The sequence below is a fragment of the Ovis canadensis genome, chromosome 2 (assembly GCF_042477335.2).
Source record: "Ovis canadensis isolate MfBH-ARS-UI-01 breed Bighorn chromosome 2, ARS-UI_OviCan_v2, whole genome shotgun sequence".
In the NCBI taxonomy this organism is placed as follows: Eukaryota; Metazoa; Chordata; class Mammalia; order Artiodactyla; family Bovidae; genus Ovis; species Ovis canadensis.
The window spans coordinates 132136760-132154280 of record NC_091246.1 but is presented as its reverse complement, the minus strand read 5'-3'; the positions used below and the strand labels follow the sequence as shown (position 1 = coordinate 132154280).

At 35.1% G+C, this 17521-nt stretch overlaps 1 protein-coding gene across 1 annotated transcript in view; it reads right to left on the bottom strand.

Moving 5' to 3' along the window:
• Positions 1 to 1114: 1114 nt before the first annotated feature.
• NCKAP1 (NCK associated protein 1) overlaps positions 1115 to 17521 on the bottom strand; it is a 110660-nt gene continuing 94253 nt past the window's right edge. The window contains exons 25-31 of the mRNA XM_069577044.1: positions 13530 to 13612; positions 13031 to 13111; positions 9393 to 9486; positions 5908 to 6024; positions 5222 to 5331; positions 3978 to 4067; positions 1115 to 3013 (exon numbers count right to left, since the gene is read on the bottom strand). Coding sequence (XP_069433145.1) covers positions 2897 to 3013; positions 3978 to 4067; positions 5222 to 5331; positions 5908 to 6024; positions 9393 to 9486; positions 13031 to 13111; positions 13530 to 13612 — 692 coding nt within the window. The 3' untranslated portion in view covers positions 1115 to 2896. The remainder of the gene's footprint in view (positions 3014 to 3977; positions 4068 to 5221; positions 5332 to 5907; positions 6025 to 9392; positions 9487 to 13030; positions 13112 to 13529; positions 13613 to 17521) is intronic.

The window sequence follows — 17521 nt, the reverse complement described above, 5'->3', positions numbered from 1 at the left end:
GGAAATAAATACTTTATACTCCTAACGGTCAATTAAAATTCAGTAATCAAAGTAGCTGTATACTAACATTAATTACTATGGACTATATTTTAATAGTCATATCACTACACTTAACATTGTTTGGGAGGTGTTTTCAATTCTAAATACATGCAGAAAAATAACATGCAAATGTGTCCCATTAGCATTTAAAGAAATCTGGAACATTCCACTTGAAAATAAGTAATCCATTAAATAAAAACAACAAATAAACTTAAAAAAGATATTCCACTTTACTAATAAGCAAAGATATGCAAATTAAAACATTTATGTTTCATCTTTTAAAGAGGCAAAGATGCATCAACAACAGTAAAACTGGTATGTATCAACAGTTTACCACAGGAGGAAATTATACTCAAACACATAATTGTAAGAGTAAAACTGATATAATCTCATTGAAGGGAAATTTAATATGTTTAAAATGTATACACCCTCTACCAAGCAATTTTATTTGTAAGAAATTATGCCAAAGGAGATAAAAGCCCAAGTTCATCAAGATATTATTTATAACACAGGAATACTTCCTTTTATTGCGCTTTCCTTTACTGCACTTTGCAGATACTGCATTTTTTATAAATTGAATGTTGGTAGTAACTCTGCATTGTCAGATGATGGCTAGCATGATTTTAACAATGAAACATTTTAAATTAACATATGTGTTTTTTTAGACATACTATTATTTCACAGTTAACACACTACAGTGTAGTGTAAACATAACTTTTATATGCACTGGAAAATAAAAAAAACTCATGTGACTTGTTTTATTGTGATACGCACTTTACTGTAGGGGTCTGGAACTGAATCGACAATATCTCCAAGGTATGCCTGTAATGAACAAGAAGAAATCTGCCTAAATGTTCATCTACAAGAAACTTTTAAACTAGTTATGGTATACAAAGAGGCATTAAAAAGAATATCAAATAGCAGACTTTTTCTACTTGAGTGAAATAAATAGATTACAGGCAAGTATATATGTTATGATTACATTACTGTAGAGAAAACAAAATCAGCATGTTTGCAGTATAAATTCAGAAGAAAATAAGAAAAGTTAAGACAAACAAGATGTTAAAAATAGGAGTGTTATCTACTTTTAACTTTATTTAAAAATTTATTTGGGGGGAAGGGTAGAAAGACTCTCTGCAAAGAACAATCCCATAGTACACCAATTAGTCAGTCAGTTTAGGTATATGAGACAAAAACTGGGGCAAGATAAACTTGACAGGACTATGAAAGAGTGACTTTTTTCTTCACCTGAAGAGGGGTAAATAATGTCTTAACCCTTCCACATACTAGCCCAATGGAAGTGTATATACTCAAAATGCCTATTTTACCTTTGAGGATATTACTACTGACAAGATATTACCGCTCTAGGATCCTAGTATTTCAGAGCAAACAGCATTTAATCTTACTTTGAACTGTTTACTGTGTATTTAGGTTATTTCAAGTCTAAAACTATTTCATTAAAAAATTCCTTACCACTGGAAATTTTCAACAGATAGTGACAACTATTCCCTGCTTTAAATATAAACTGGAGAAACCATACCCAAAATAGAAATACAGTCTTGTGGCACTTCAATTTCATTCCAGTATCTGAACTACAAAAAAATTACTACGTTCACAGTAGCTTTCTTTTATCTTAACACAAGTTACCAGTGTATATATACCAGCTTGTGAACAACAGAAGCTCTATGATATCCAGATACACAGCTCATGAGAAAAAGTCTATTTCTGTGATCATTCTTTGTTTTCCCCCCAATCTTTCAAATAAATCTATTTTCTCACTGATAAAAATTAGCAAGCTGATGGCACACAAGTTTCCTTTTAGCTCTTAATTTTTAAAAAATGTTATGCAACTTTATTTTCTAATTTAGTATTTTTTCTAGTGGAATATTTTTCAAAACATTTAAGCAAATCTTATAATAGGTGACCTAGTATCAATGTACTACTTAGATATACCTAAAATAAAGTTTATTTTAAACTAAGTTTAAACAAAAAAAATTCCATTTTACTGAATAAATTTCTGAGGATCCCAAAAAGAAATCATTCAAAATGTGATAGTCTAGTGTTTATTTTGTTACGGCAGGTACACTTGAATTTCAAAAATTTAAAACATATAAAAAGTGGTTAGGGACTAACATTTGTATCAACAGTTGATAAATGTCTAAGATTATTTATTATACAGCAGGGTACAATGGTAGTGCTAATGCCAACAGGGCACCATGGAAATTAGTCTAAAAATTATTATTAGGCTTTATACAAGCAACATCATTTGCTGCTGTTTTAGAATTTGGGGACACAGTCTGCTTCTAATGCTAAGCAGTCCATGAACACTTTTAATGTTATACAGTGTTACAGTAATTAGTTTGGCAAATGTTTCAAAATAAAGTAGAAATGTATTCATAACATCACAGAAATGCACATCCAGTTTTGTTTTCAATAAGAACCATAATAGGTACAGGTCAGAACTCTTCCCTATATGAAATAATTTACACACAATGAATGCTATAATATCACTATCTAAAATAATCACTAAATACAATTATTTTTCAGAAATAAACAAGCAAAGGTGTTTTTTTCTTTATCAAATATCAAAAACATAGAGAATGTATGATTTTCAAACAAATGATATTCTAAAATTATTGGAATAATTTCAGTGAATTCCGTAAATGTGCAACCTAAATCAACCAAGTATACTGAAGTACAACCATATTAAGAAACTGATGATCAGAAAATACAACCATATGAAAGAAATTTATAATCCACAAAACTGTTTTTCAGGTCTTAAGGTCAAACAGTTCCACAGTTTACAGGTAAAACAGAGGCAACAAAAATGCGTGCTTGTCTTCAATAAGTAGGTATTTTATGCAGAGGATGTAACACTTTGCTTGTAGACAGCGTGGTATGCATTTCTCAGCAAGACATAAGGAAAACAAGATTCCAAAAGATCCATTGTCAGGAATGGGGATTCCTGCACAATCTGAAAAATTCCAAAAATGTATTAATTCAAGTTACTTATAATGGAAACATTTACTGACAATGAATAAAGCATCAGTTTATATTGCTCTTACTGGGAACACATAAATTTTTACTTTTACTTTTAAAGTACTTTACTTTTACTTTAAAATCTGAAATGTAAATGTGCCATAGTGTATGCACTAAAACATTTTAAATCACTACTTCTCAATTAAATCAGTTAATCAACAAGAAATACCAAGCACTTGTATTGCCCTCAACAATATACCATTTATTTAAAATGCAGTCCATATCATCAAGTCTAACTGGGAACACAACACTAAGCTAAAAAGCCAAATCAAACCTCAGACCATCTATAATCAAGTGGAAAGCTTAAATTCTAGAATTTTCAAAAGAGAAGAAAAATCAGTGTAGGCTAAAGTAATCAAAGTCTATCTAAAAAAAGAATCTGAGCTACAAAGTATGTGGAATCATTATTAGGCTAGACACAGACCTCTGCAGATAAAGGAAATTATTCTAAGTGAGGAAACAATCACACTACAGAAATAAGCACAGCTGGCTTCATGGTAGTAAAAAGAAGGAACTGACTAGGCACAGAAAGTTATAGGAAATGTTATTAGATGGGTGAGATGGAGTCAGAAAACAGAATATTCAGAAAACTAGAAAGAGATGAAACTAGGAAGACTAGGAAAATATAAAGCTTGAGTGTTTCCCAACAGGTTGAAAAACTATTTATAAAAGAACACTCTACAGGTAATGGTGATTCATTCTGTCATTTTCTGATATCCTTACCACATGGCAGTCTTTTCAGCAATTATTAGGAAATGTGTGGCTTGGGTGGAGTGAATATAAATTGTCAAAAAAGTATATCAGCTCTTATTACTATTTAATGACTAAAATACCAAGAAAATACTATCAGGAATGACTGGAACCTTTTTGTGATTAACAAAAATTAAAGTAAGACTTACCATATCTAGCAGTAAATAAACAGATTCTCTATTCCGTGTAGTTGTTTTATCTGTCTCCTGGCCAATTTTCAGTAGACTGGAAGATGCAAGCTTAAAAGTATACATACATTTTAAGTAAATAAGTTTTTTTAAAATAAAACTTTCACCATGTATTTATCTTCAGTATGCTTCAACTTGCAACACATTTCAATAACAAGGTGAGCTTAGGTTCTATACTTTCAAGCAACATTTAAGAGCTATTAAGGTATAAACAGACACAAAGATAATAAATAATACTGAAAAATTATTAGAATGATTTCCAATAATAATTATTGGAATAATAAATATTTGGCTAAAGTAATCAAATATTCTTACTGGTCTTTAAAACAGATTTTTTTTAGAACAAGTGAGAAAAAAAAAAAACCCACAATAATTTAAATTCCTTTTTCTCTTCCCAACATCTGTATTAACTATATTTCCTAATTGCCAAATAAGAAAATTTCACACTGAGTTTGAGTTAATAATACTACAGTGAGATTAAGACATTAGGTCTTGAATGAAGGAAATGAAAAAGAAAAATTTTAACTCTTATTACTGTTTTCTTTGAAATAGATGTTATTTTATTCTCCAATTAGTACTACATTTGCTTTAAAAATTAAAAAAAGAATTATTACAAGCTAACAGGATTTATAACTTAGAAAGATGCAAATATTCTAGTGTTCTTATATAAGTGTGTCTTCTAAGTAAAATATGAAAAGGTATGCTGATAAAGGAAAGAAAGAGCTACACTACCACAGAAACTAAGATCAATACTTCATGAGGCTAGAGTCAGCATTACTACCTTCTTTTGGCAGTGAGTAGTATTCTTATTTTTGAATTTGTCTCCATTCACAGACTTTCTCCAAATAAATGGAAATAAATAAAATATATCCTTTTAGAGGGAACATTCATTCTCCTCAGTCTTTCTTTCGTTTTGTTCTCTTTCAAACACTTAGGCAAAATTCTAGAGCAGTCCAAACATCAGCTCAGAAAAAAGTCATATTGCAGAGCTCTAGAAACAAGAGACTGCTAAGCCAAAGGGGAAAAATGCTAATCTAATTGCTCCTTGATTTTAATACCCTGTCTTTACCTGTTTCTTCTTCCAAAAATGAATAAATTAAGAGAATTTACTTTGTTACAACCCACAGTTGTGATTTTTAATTTTCTCTAAAAACAAAAACAAACAAACAAAAAAAAAGTCATGAATTTTGCCTGATTATACGTACCGCCAAAAATTCTTTAAGCCGATCTTCAATGCTTCCTTTGTGAATTGTAAACAAAGCTGCAGCGATCTGGTTGATGGCTTTGGCCAAGCAATGTATGTTGTTGCAGTGCCCTGAGAAAGTGCATATAGGGTTTGTGGTTTCTGTGTGACTTCAAAATATAAAATCTTTAATGACTTTATAATCTACATAAATAGTGGCATGATTAAAAACAGAGTTGAGGCATAACCTGCCTTGGCTTCTTTTTACTTTCATGAGAACTAGTGCCTTTAAAAATAGTGTAGAAGAGAACAACATTGCTGTATTAAACAGGCACATTTTCAAAAACCCCTAAAAGAAACCATACATCAGTTTTACACTGTCTTGGAAACTTATTAAGAGCTTAGCTGCTTTACGAACATTTCCCCATTCAATCCGTTAAATAATCCTGAGTTGGACAGTCCCTTCACTATCCCCTGCCACATACATGTGCAGGCACCCACAGGCTCACATGTACACACTTCATATGTGTATGTGAAACTGGGGCTTAGAAAAAGAAAACTTCAGTCTTAAGATTACACATCTAGTAAGTAGCAAAACTTAATCCACTTCTTATTGTGTTAAAAAAAATACACAATTACTTGAAAAGTACCTACTATATCAAAACTCATAACTCTCCCAATGCCAAAAGAATTTTAAACTACTATTACCTTCTATAGCAGGGCTATACTGAGACATCACGTTACTGGCCAGTGTGGGCAAAGAAACGGCCACAAACACCATTAGGAGGCAGGCAATTTTATATTCTTCTTCTGGACTTATGTTTTCTAAGGCAGAAAAATTACAAATAACATCAAGATTAGTTAAGAGTTGACGATCTAAATCGGAAAAAGCACATTTTAATTTTTATGTCTTTTACTGAGTCTCTATAGAGCTGATTATGATTTTGTTACAAGAAATATAGAATGCATAGAAATAATACACAATAGTATCCGCCGTTATCAAGTTGTTAAGCATATTTCAAGGACATCTGAAAAAACAGTAAGGCAAAATTTCCTTTTTGTTTTTTAAATTGTAAGGTTACAGGACTAAAAATATATCTAGAATAACTGACATCCTAAAATCTTCTACTTGATAACTAATAATAAATTATTTAATAGGAAAATTCTATGTTTCAGTATAGAAAATTATCTCCTAACTTACTCTGCCAAGTCATCCAAAAAACTCAATTTTTTTCTAAAATAGATATACATGTGATCTGATAATTACTATTAAAAATATATAAACGTATAAAGTAAACTGGATTTCTAACTTCTTCATTTTAGAAGACAGGAGGAACCAGTCATAAATGAATATAAGTAACACTGTCCTAATGTTTTAATTATTAATTGTAAAATAATTTATCTAAAACATTTATTGTATCCATATACTAAAATTGTGTGTTATCTAGGTATTTCACTTATCTGGTACCTGAGAATTTCGAGTCACTCCACTAACTATATATAATAAAGAATTTAACATAAGACAAGAGTCAGAATATATTTGAAAAATCTAGCTGATTATGACTATTCACAATAGCCAAAACATGGTAACAATCCAAATGTTCATCAACAGATGAGAGGATAAAGACATCCATCAATAGATGAAGGGAATACTACCCAGCCATAAAAAAGAACAAAACAATGCCAACTGCAGAAACATGGAAGCAACTAGAAATTATCATACTAAATGAAGGAAATCAGAAAGAGAAAGACAAGCACCATATGATATCATGTGGAATACATACCATATAATATATGTGGAATCTAAAATATGGCATGGGCTTCCCTCGTGGCTAAATGGTAAACAATCTGCCTGCAATGCAGGAAACCCAGGTTCGATCCCGGGGTCAGGAAGATCCCCTGGAGAAGGAAATGGCAACCCACTCCAGCATTCTTGCTGAAGAATTCCATGGACAGAGGAGCCTGACGGGCTACAGTACATGGGGTCTCAAAGAATCAGACATGACTGAGCAACTAACACTTTCACTTTCAAACAACAAGGTCTTACCATAGCACAGGGAATTATACTCAATATCCTGTGATAAATCACAATGGAAAAGAATTTTATGTGTATAACTGAGTCACTTTGCTGTACAGCAGACTGGCACAACACCGTTAATCAATGATATACACTTCAATAAAATTTTTTTTAACCTGGCTGATTATAAAAAATACAGCCCTGGCAAATCAAGCTAGTTGCAATAATTATCCATGTGATTATAATTAACATTTTGCGTAAGTGATGAAACAAAACTAATGTCAAATCAAAAAAGAACTGATGAACTTAGACAAACACCATGTTACATCCAAGGAAGTAGGGGAAGCATTTTAGTACCAGAAACAGATGAAACATTTTACTTTGTGGAAAAAACTAGAATTCTGAGTAATACATTTTAAAGGGCTGATCTTAAAATATTTTAAATATTTAATATTACAGAAGAAGCACAAGCTGGAATCAAGATTGCCAGGAGAAATATCAATAACCTCAGATATGCAGATGACACCACCCTTATGGCAGAAAGTGAAGAGGAACTCAAAAGCCTCTTGATGAAAGTGAAAGAGGAGAGTGAAAAAGTTGGCTTAAAGCTCAACATTCAGAAAACGAAGATCATGGCATCTGGTCCCATCACTTCATGGGAAATAGATGGGGAAACAGTGGAAACAGTGTCAAGACTTTATTTTTGGGGGCTCCAAATCACTGCAGATGGTGACTGCAGCCATGAAATTAAAAGATGCTTACTCCTCGGAAGAAAAGTTATGACCAACCTAGATAGCATATTCAAAAGCAGAGACATTACTTTGCCAACAAAGGTCCATAGTCAAGGCTATGGTTTTTCCAGTGGTCATGTATGGATGTGAGAGTTGGACTGTGAAGAAAGCTGCGCGCCGAAGAACTGATGCTTTTGAACTGTGGTGTTGGAGAAGACTCTTGAGAGTCCCTTGGACTGCAAGGAGATCCAACCAGTCCATTCTAAAGGAGATCAGCCCTGGGTGTTCATTGGAAGGACTGATGCTAAAGCTGAAGCTCCAGTACTTTGGCCACCTCATGCGAAGAGTTGACTCACTGGAAAAAGACTCTGATGCTGGGAGGGATTGGGGGCAGGAGGAGAAGGAGACAACAGAGGATGAGATGGCTGGATGGCATCACCAACTCGACGGACGTGAGTTTGAGTGAACTCCGGGAGTTGATGATGGACAGGGAGGCCTGGCGTGCTGCGATTCACGGGGTCATAAAGAGTTGGACACAACTGAGCGACTGAACTGAACCGAATAATGCACAGACTTTCTATGGTAAGTAGCTCTAGTCCAATTAAAATGGGATAAACTTTCATAGTTTTTATACATTTAAAAAATTTATGTCTTAGGGTTTCTTTTTTTGGCTGTGCCACAGCTTGTAGGATCTTAGTTCCTAACCAGTAGACTGTCAGGGAACTCCCAAGACATCCTTTTCTAGATAAAAATGCTTCTAGCTATTAGACGATTTCCATCAGCAGACAAACACTTATTTTCCCATCTGAAAAATTTTCTTCTTTTGATTTTACTCTGCCTCTAGCTACTACAGTTTTATTTCTTTGCTCCCCTTTCTACAGTAAAAGTCTGCAAGAGAGTTGTTTTATACTCATTTTCTCTAATTTCTTTCCTCCTATTTTCTTTTCAGCCCTCTTTAATCAGCTTTTTGCTTTTAGGACTCCACTGACACTGCTCTTGTCACACCTATTAATTCTACACAGCTGACCATTTCCTTTCCACTCAAATGGAAGTGATTCTTTCCTGGTTTTTCTTCTCCTTTACAGATCCTTCCTTCTCAGTTTCTCTTTTGGTAGTTCCTCCTCTTCTCCCTGAACTCTTAAACTTGAGAGTGGCCCAGGACTCAGACTCTGACCCTCTTCACCTCTGCGTAACAAATGGGCTTAATAACCTTATCCAGTCTTAAGACTTAAATATCTAATCTCTGTGATGACTGCGCTATAACATTAAGCTCCAGGAGACAAGGATCTTGGTATTTTCTGCACTGATATATTCCAACTACCAAAAAAAACCCCAAAAAACCCATTGATATAAAGCAGACACCTGAACAGTAAGTATTACATCTATATTTGTGTTGCCTTGGTTATTTAATAGGACTACTACATAATTTTACTAATGTATTTTACCTGATTTTTGTGAGGAAAGAGCTACCACCAAGGCAGGATCAATCTCACAAGGTAATCCAGCAGCTGATGATAATTCATACACATTCATTGCAACCTAAAAAATATAAAAACTAGAGTAAGAAACATACTAACAAACTTCTGAGAAATCTCACTTTAGTAAGAAAAAATACATAATGTTTAAATTCGAGTCACCTATAAGAACACTCAGTTCAGTCAGTTCGGTCGCTCAGTCGTGTCCGACTCTTTGCGACCCCATGAATCGCAGCACGCCAGGCCTCCCTGTCTATCACCAACTCCAAGAGTTCACTCAAACTCACGTCCACCGAGTCGGTGATGCCATCCAGCCGTCTCATCCTCTGTTGTCCCCTTCTCCTCCTGCCCCCAATCCCTCCCAGCATCAGGGTCTTTTCCAACGAGTCAACTCTTCGCATGAGAAGGCCAAAGTACTGGAGCTCCAGCTTCAGCATCAGCCCTTTCAATGAACACCCAGGAGTGATTTCCTTTAGAATGGACTGGTTGGATCTCCTTGCAGTCCAACGGACTCTCAAGAGTCTTCTCAAACATCATAGTTCAAAAGCATCAATTCTTCGAGCTCAGCTTTCTTCACAGTCCAGCTCTCACATCCATACATGACTACTGGAAAAACCATAGCCTTGACTAGACTATGCTGGCAAAGTAATGTCTCTGCTTTTGAATATGCTATCTAGGTTGGTCATAACTTTTCTTCCAAGGAGTAAGCGTCTTTTATTTCATGGCTGCAATCATCATCTGCAGTGATTTTGGAGGCTAGAAAAATAAAGTCTGACACTGTTTCCACTGTTTCCCCATCTATTTCCCATGAAGTGATGGGACCAGATGCCATGATCTTCGTTTTCTGAATGTTGAGCTTTAAGCCAACTTTTTCACTCTCCTCTTTCACTTTCATCAAGAGGCTTTTGAGTTCCTCTTCACTTTCTGCCAAAAGGGTGGTGTCATCTGCATATCTGAGGTTATTGATATTTCTCCCGGCAATCTTGATTTCAGCTTGTGCTTCTTCTAGTCCAGTGTTTCTCATGATGTACTCTGCATAGAAGTTAAATAAGCAGGGTGACAATAGACAGCCTTGACGTACTCCTTTTCCTATTTGGAACCAGTCTGTTGCTCCACGTCCAGTTCTAACTGTTGCTTCCTGACCTGCATATAGGTTTCTCAAGAGGCAGGTCAGGTGCTCTGGTATTCCCATCTCTTTCAGAATTTTCCAGAGTTTATTGTGATTCACACAGTCAAAAGCTTTGGCACAGTCAATGAAGCAGAAATAGATGTTTTTCTGGAACTCTTCTTTATCGATGATCCAGTGGATGTTGGCAATTTGATCTCTGGTTCCTCTGCCTTTTCTAAAACCAGCTTGAACATCTGGAAGTTCATGGTTCACGTTATTGTTGAAGCCTGGCTTGGAGAATTTTGAGCATTACTTTACTAGTGTGTGAGATGAATGCAATGTGCAGTAGTTTGAGCATTCTTTGGTACTGCCTTTCTTTGGGATTGGAATGAAAACGGTTTCCCATTCTGTTTTTTCCACTATATCTAGATGTGTAACCACTGGTAAATATTTGCTGTGATTCAATCAGTGGCTATATTTCGCTGCCAGTAAATTTTCAAAATGAAACCTGTGGATGCTCATAAGTTTACTAACCTTTCTATTTCAAACAGTATATTAATTTAAAAAATTATAACCCATAATTAACATCCTTTTGTAAGACTTTTTAACATCAATTTTTAAAAGCTGAATTTAGCTTCATTTAAAACACAACAACTCTCATTTCACTGGTTTTTCATTCTGCTCATGACCATGTATAGTTTAAGGAAAAGGAGACTGGCCCACATTACCAAGCGCAGCCTGGAGAGCCCCAACCTGGGCCTCTGGCAGATGACGGACAGTGAGAAGTTCAGGTGAGGCCAGCAGCAGCTGTCTGTCCCACCTGCCCTGTTCGCCCTCCGGCCACGCACGCGGTGGGTCGATGACCGGAAGCCCCTGGCTCCCTTCCCCTCTCCCCCTTTTTTTTTTGTGTGTAGGGGGGGCGGTGTCCACCCCCACCACCCCCGCCCCTCTCCTGGACAGGTTGCTTACTACCCACTCCTCCCGGAGGAGGGACTGAGCTACTGTGCGCCTGGAAGCTGGGGCAAGGGTGAGCAATCCCTCCAGCCCTGGGGAGTTGAGGATAATGTCTGCCTTCACTTAAGCTCCTTCACTTAAGCTTTCATTTGAATACCATGATCTGGTTTTTATTTTGAAATATAAAAAAGCAAACCCAACTACAACGGCCTTTTCACCCTTCTTACACTTTGTAACTTTTCCCAGTCTCGCCTCATCACTCCTCTGACAGCACTGTTACTCTTGCTCATTTCATTTGTATTTGTCTGTTTTTTTTTTTTAAGAAACGTGACATCAACTTGTCTTTTTTTTCTTTTTCTACTGAGTATATATATTATATAAATTACACACACACACACACACACATATGTCAGGCTAACTCGTTTTAGTTTACTTTTTTCTCTGAAGCCCTGGAGTTCTCTAAGAGAGATATTTTGAGACTGAAACACTTTTGTGCCTGGACTAGGAAGATACCCATTGGGTTTGTATGTCTTTTTCATTTTGGCTTCTTCCCAAACCCCATCCATCTGGTGTTTCCCACTTCACATTTCTGGCTCTTATTTTTCTTTTTCCCCTTGTCTCTAAGCATTTGAAGACCCAACTGTGCTCCTAAATCTTGACTTAATTTATATAGCACAAATGTGTGGGAGACATGAGAGTTGGACTGTGGTTTTTTTTGTTTTTTTTTTTTGGGGGGGGGGGTCTGTCTGAGATGCAGATTGTGTCTTGAAATGATGATTATATATGCAAAGCCTCTGCCCTGCCCTCCCTCTCTTCCACACTTCCCTACAAAAAAGGCACAGTGAAGCTTCCTGTAGGGGGCAGAGGAGCTAGAGCTGGCTTACAGGGGCCCGGAGCCCTGGTGTGAAGACGAGGAGACTGAATTTCATGTCTTATGGCTATTGTTAATAAAACAGGTGGTGGTGGGTTTTAAAAATTCTGTTTCTAAATGGAGGAGTAGATGTCTTTCTTTATTTTGATGGGGGTTGGGACTTGTGGCTTTAAAAAAAAAATCACTTCTGAGTAGGATGTATATTTTTCTGTTGGGGTTTTCTGTTTGTTTTGTTTATTTTTTAGAATCCTCCACAGCAACACATGAGACCATGGAGTTAAAGAAACCCAGAGACCTTAATCAATTAATTGTACTGTTTGTGAATTTGTATAAATAATAACAAAGATCCTCTTAAAACATTTATATTCTTATAGTAAAAGGTTAAACTGATATTTATATAATAAAGGAAGAAATATGAAGTATGTTTTTTGAAAATAAAAAAGGTGACTGATATTAACCCATTTTACATTGCTACAGGTGATTAAGGAAGACTGACTTTCAAAATGCCTATATAGTATTTTGGTGCTGAGCTTTCAAAGATGCCTTTTCAAAGGCAAAAATGTTAACACATTATTCTAAACTTTATAACAGCTTAGGATTTACTAAATTTTACTTCATATATAAGTTAAATATGTCATTTTAGAAACAGTAAAATACAAATAGAAGTTTTACTACCTTCATATCAGTTTCCCTTGGAATGTGGTCCTTGAAATCTTCAATTGAACTGACAAGAAAAGGAATGTGGTAGGATAAGACCTAGCAGGAAAACAAATAATTATTTCTTAATGGCAATCTCTAAATTTATGAAATGTTACCACTCAACTACTTTCAGCTTTCATAAAATTATTTTGTCAGTTTTCATATGATTTTCTAATGTACCCATTAATGGAATGCATTTGATGGCAAACTGAGTATAGTCAAAATGGAAAATGCTTTAATGAAGAGAAAGTTGAAAAAGTAGCACAATATCTAGGCAAGTTGTATCTCCTGAATTGTATCACCAAAACACAAAACAGTAACTATGATTTCTATATGCTTTATTTCACATTAACTATGAAAACTGGAATTTTAGTTATATTACTGCCAACTATAAATGGTAAAAGTTACTTTTAATTTCTGGGAAATTAAAAAGGACTATTTGGCTATAGAATATGTACTTAAAATGACTTCTTACATCTCTGAGTGCTTCCTGTGCCAATGATCGGAAGGATAAAATCACACCAATTATTGTCATCCTCTTCAAGACACTGTCAACAGCTAAGTTTAAAGGAAGGAGAAAAGAGGAGAGAGTGAATTGGATTCTTTCTTACCCTTGGAAAAACTCTTTATCATAAAACCCCATGATAAAAGGCACAATTAAAAACAATTTGATTATAACAAATGATTAAAGAGGCAAAGGTATTGAAAGTTGATATTAAAACTAAGGAAATTATTGTTTACTTCAAGTGGAGTACACCGTTCTTTAAAATGGCTTAGATGGTTCATCAGACTCGTGAAATAATCATGCAAGCAGCCTCCTGTATAATCCTATCACAGTAATGGTAGAGGTAGGAGGAAGGAGAAGACAGACTAGGGAAAGAAGAAGCTGTTGAGGTCCAGAGTCCAGAAACAAAAACTAATTATGTAGATCATAAGCAATAAGACCAGGTTTCTGAAGACTATGAATAGATTTGATCGTTTACATTTTGGTCAGAGAGCATTATTCTGAAACTTATTAGTATTATATTCAAAATTAAAACTTGGTTAAATAAAATCAAGGGAAATTAGGATTAGAAGGATAAATACCTTCATTTTTAAAAAGCCAACATTTATTGAATTACTCCTCATACACAAGGCACTGTACTATGTAATAAAGCAGATACAAATAGAACAATAACCTAGATCTTAAGTAACAATTTAAAGGCACTGTCAAGAAAACTAAGAAAATAGAATCCTATTTATATGAAACATACACACACACATATTTGTATATATATAACAAATTGCCAGACAGATGTATAGAGAAACTGTTAACTGCAGTTATACTTTTGAGCAATAGGAATGAATTATTTTGTTTTGACTTCCTACCTCCTGTGTGGTTTGTTTAAATCTTTACCATAATCATCTTTTATTACTACACATGAAAAAGCATAAAATAAACCAAAATGTGATGAGAATCAAAATAGTAGTGTTAACAAAACCACGTAAGGCACAAATACAAATTCCACATGAGCAAAGTCCTTTTTATCTATCTATCTTTAGGACTCAGCAGAGTGCCTAAGACCCAGAAAACAAGAGGATGTTTAATGGAATGATTAGTCAAGAAATGAGACTAGGAAGTTGTTACTATCCAGAAAAGATGAAATAAAGAGAGTAAAAGAAAAGATTTCTCTAAGAACATGTCATCCAATTTATGGGCATTAAGGAGGAGTGAGAACAAAGGGGCATGCCAGTCTAAAAAAACAGGACAGGAAACCCAGAAAAAAGAATCCAGAGAATAAGGTGAGCAATCAGAAAATAAGTAGGGTGATACAATCATATACTTTCCAAAGGATGTTACCCAGAATTTAACAAAGTTTGCAAAGACTGTATCTATAAATTCCTCTTAAATATGCACAGTAACAACATATTAAAAGTTCTGAGAAACTTCACAGTAAGAAATTTTGTTTAATTTATAGTTTCAATAAATAAAATAAATTTGTTCAAGTCACACAGAAATTATGAAAAACTCAAAAGTTAATTGCTGATTGCCTCCCAATTCACAGCTTTTTTTTTTGTGTGGGGGCGGGGGGTGGGGGGGTGCGGGGCACACTATGTGGCTTGTGAGATCTTAGTTCCTCCACCAAGAACTGAACCAGGGCCACAGTGGTGAAAGGACCTAACCACTAGACCACCACGGAATTCCCCAGAGCTACTTTTAATAAATTACATAGCTTTCTCTTTTTAAGAGTATTTAAAAGAATGTGTTAGCTGACTATGAAAATCAAACTGCTACAAAAGTCCATCCATCAATTTAGCACAAAGGTAAAAACAAGATTAGAGACAGAAGAGTATTCTGGAAAATAGTTCAACTCAAAGAGTAGCTTTCTCTATCCCCTAAGTAGATCACTCTTGAGCAGACCTTTTCTTTTCCAAATCACAAAAAAATATTGTTTCATTTCAACAAACAGGAGAGTTAAAAGTAATAGTAAACATGCATTGGACACTGTAGTGGGTTAGTTGCCTCTAACCAGATGATACAGCCAGAATATTGTTTATTAGCATGAAATTCAGGCCAGTAAGGCCAGTAAGGGTGGTCAAATGAGTATTTAAAAAGAAAGAAACATGAAAAACAAAAATAATAAGAATAAAGTAAAGCATACTAGAAAATATAAGTATATAGTATACCAATGAAGAAAAGAGATCAGATAGGGATTTAAATAATAGTAACTATTCATTCACACTCCTCTTCTGTATAATGCTACCAAGTCAATCTTTTTCATTTAAAAAATTTCATTTCCCAAAGTTCCCAAGAGTAAAGCTGACTTTTCCCCCTTTCAGTGTACAGTTCTAGGAAAAACTTTTAATATGTATAGATCTACTTATTATCATCACCACAGTGGCAAAGTTTCATCACCTCCGAAACCTCATTTGCTGCTTTCCCTTTAAAGCTATGGCAAAGGCTGATCTGCTGTAAAGGCAACCTGAAATGTAGTTTAGTGGGACGTTTTTTTGCTTTTATTTACTTTTGGCTGCTCTGGGTTTTCATTATCGTGCATGGGCTTTATATCTAGTTGCGATGAGTGGTGGCAACTCTTTGCTGAGGTGCTTGGGCTTCTGGTTGTCTGGTTTCTTTTGTTGGGAAACACTTGCTCCAGGCATCCGGGCTTCAGAAGTTATGGCGTGTGGGCTCAGTAGCTGTGGCTCACAGGCTCTAGAGCACTGGCTCAGTAGCTGCAGCGTATGGGCTTAGCTAACCCACAGCATGTGGGACCTTCCTCCCAGACCAGGGATCAAACCGTGTCCCTGCACTGGCAGGCAGATTCTTAAATCACTGGACCACCAGAGAAGCTCCTGTAGTTTAGTTTCATATTAATTTTTATTAAATAAGTTTGTATTTTTAAAAAGTTTTTTATTTTTACTTTATTTTACTTTACAATACTGTATTGGTTTTGCCATACATTGACATGAATCCACCACAGGTGTACATGCGTATAACTTTGTATTTTTAAAAGCAAGATAAGCTAGCCTAAAGAAGTGATTCTTGAAGTCATTTTATAGTTTTGTAGAATTTGATATAGCTGCAAAACATTTAAAAGAAAAATATCAAAGGGGAAGTACATAAACTCTATGCATGTCTTTAATTTACTTCAGGATTATCTTTTATTTGGGAAAATAAACTCTCTGGTTTTCTCAAATATAGGAAGTATTTTATTCAGGATTTCACTAAGTCTTTAAAGTTGGAAAGGTTTTTAAATAGAATCAATAGGAAGTGTGACTTTTAGTTTTTAATTATAACTCTGAGTTCAAGGACAAAAAGCAGATGAAATTAACTCAAGTGGATCTAAAATAGTTGCCTGGATAAACATACTTTAATAAACACTTAAGATTCACTGTTATTTCACAATATAGCTCACACAAAGAATCAGTATCAAGAAGATATGTAAAAAAAAATTTTAAGTTGGAGGCTCAGGTTTTCATGCAATGAATCCTAGGTTAGCAATACAAAGGAACAAGTTACTGATTCACTTAACAAAGAGAGGTGAATCTCAACAATATATACAAAAGAGTACACACTGTTTATACAACAGAACAGGTAAACTTAAATTTATCATTTCTATAGTGATAGAAATGAGATCAGTCATTGTCAAGGGGTATGAAACTGACTACAAGGAATCATGAGTTTTCTGAAGTGAAGAGACTGTTCCTCCATGGGCTAGCAAAGAGTTGGACATGACTGAGCGAATGAACTGACTGACTGACAAGACTGCTCTACATCTTGACTGTGGTAATGGTTATGTGGATATATGGCTGTAGTGGTTTAGTCGCTAAGTCATGTCCAACTCTTGCAACTCTATGGACTAGTCTGCCAGGCTCCACTGTCCATGGGGACTCTCCAGGCAAGAATATTGGAGTGGGTTGCCAGTTCCTTCTCCAGGGGATCTTCTTGATCCAAGAATTGAACCCAGATCTCCTGCATCAGAGGCA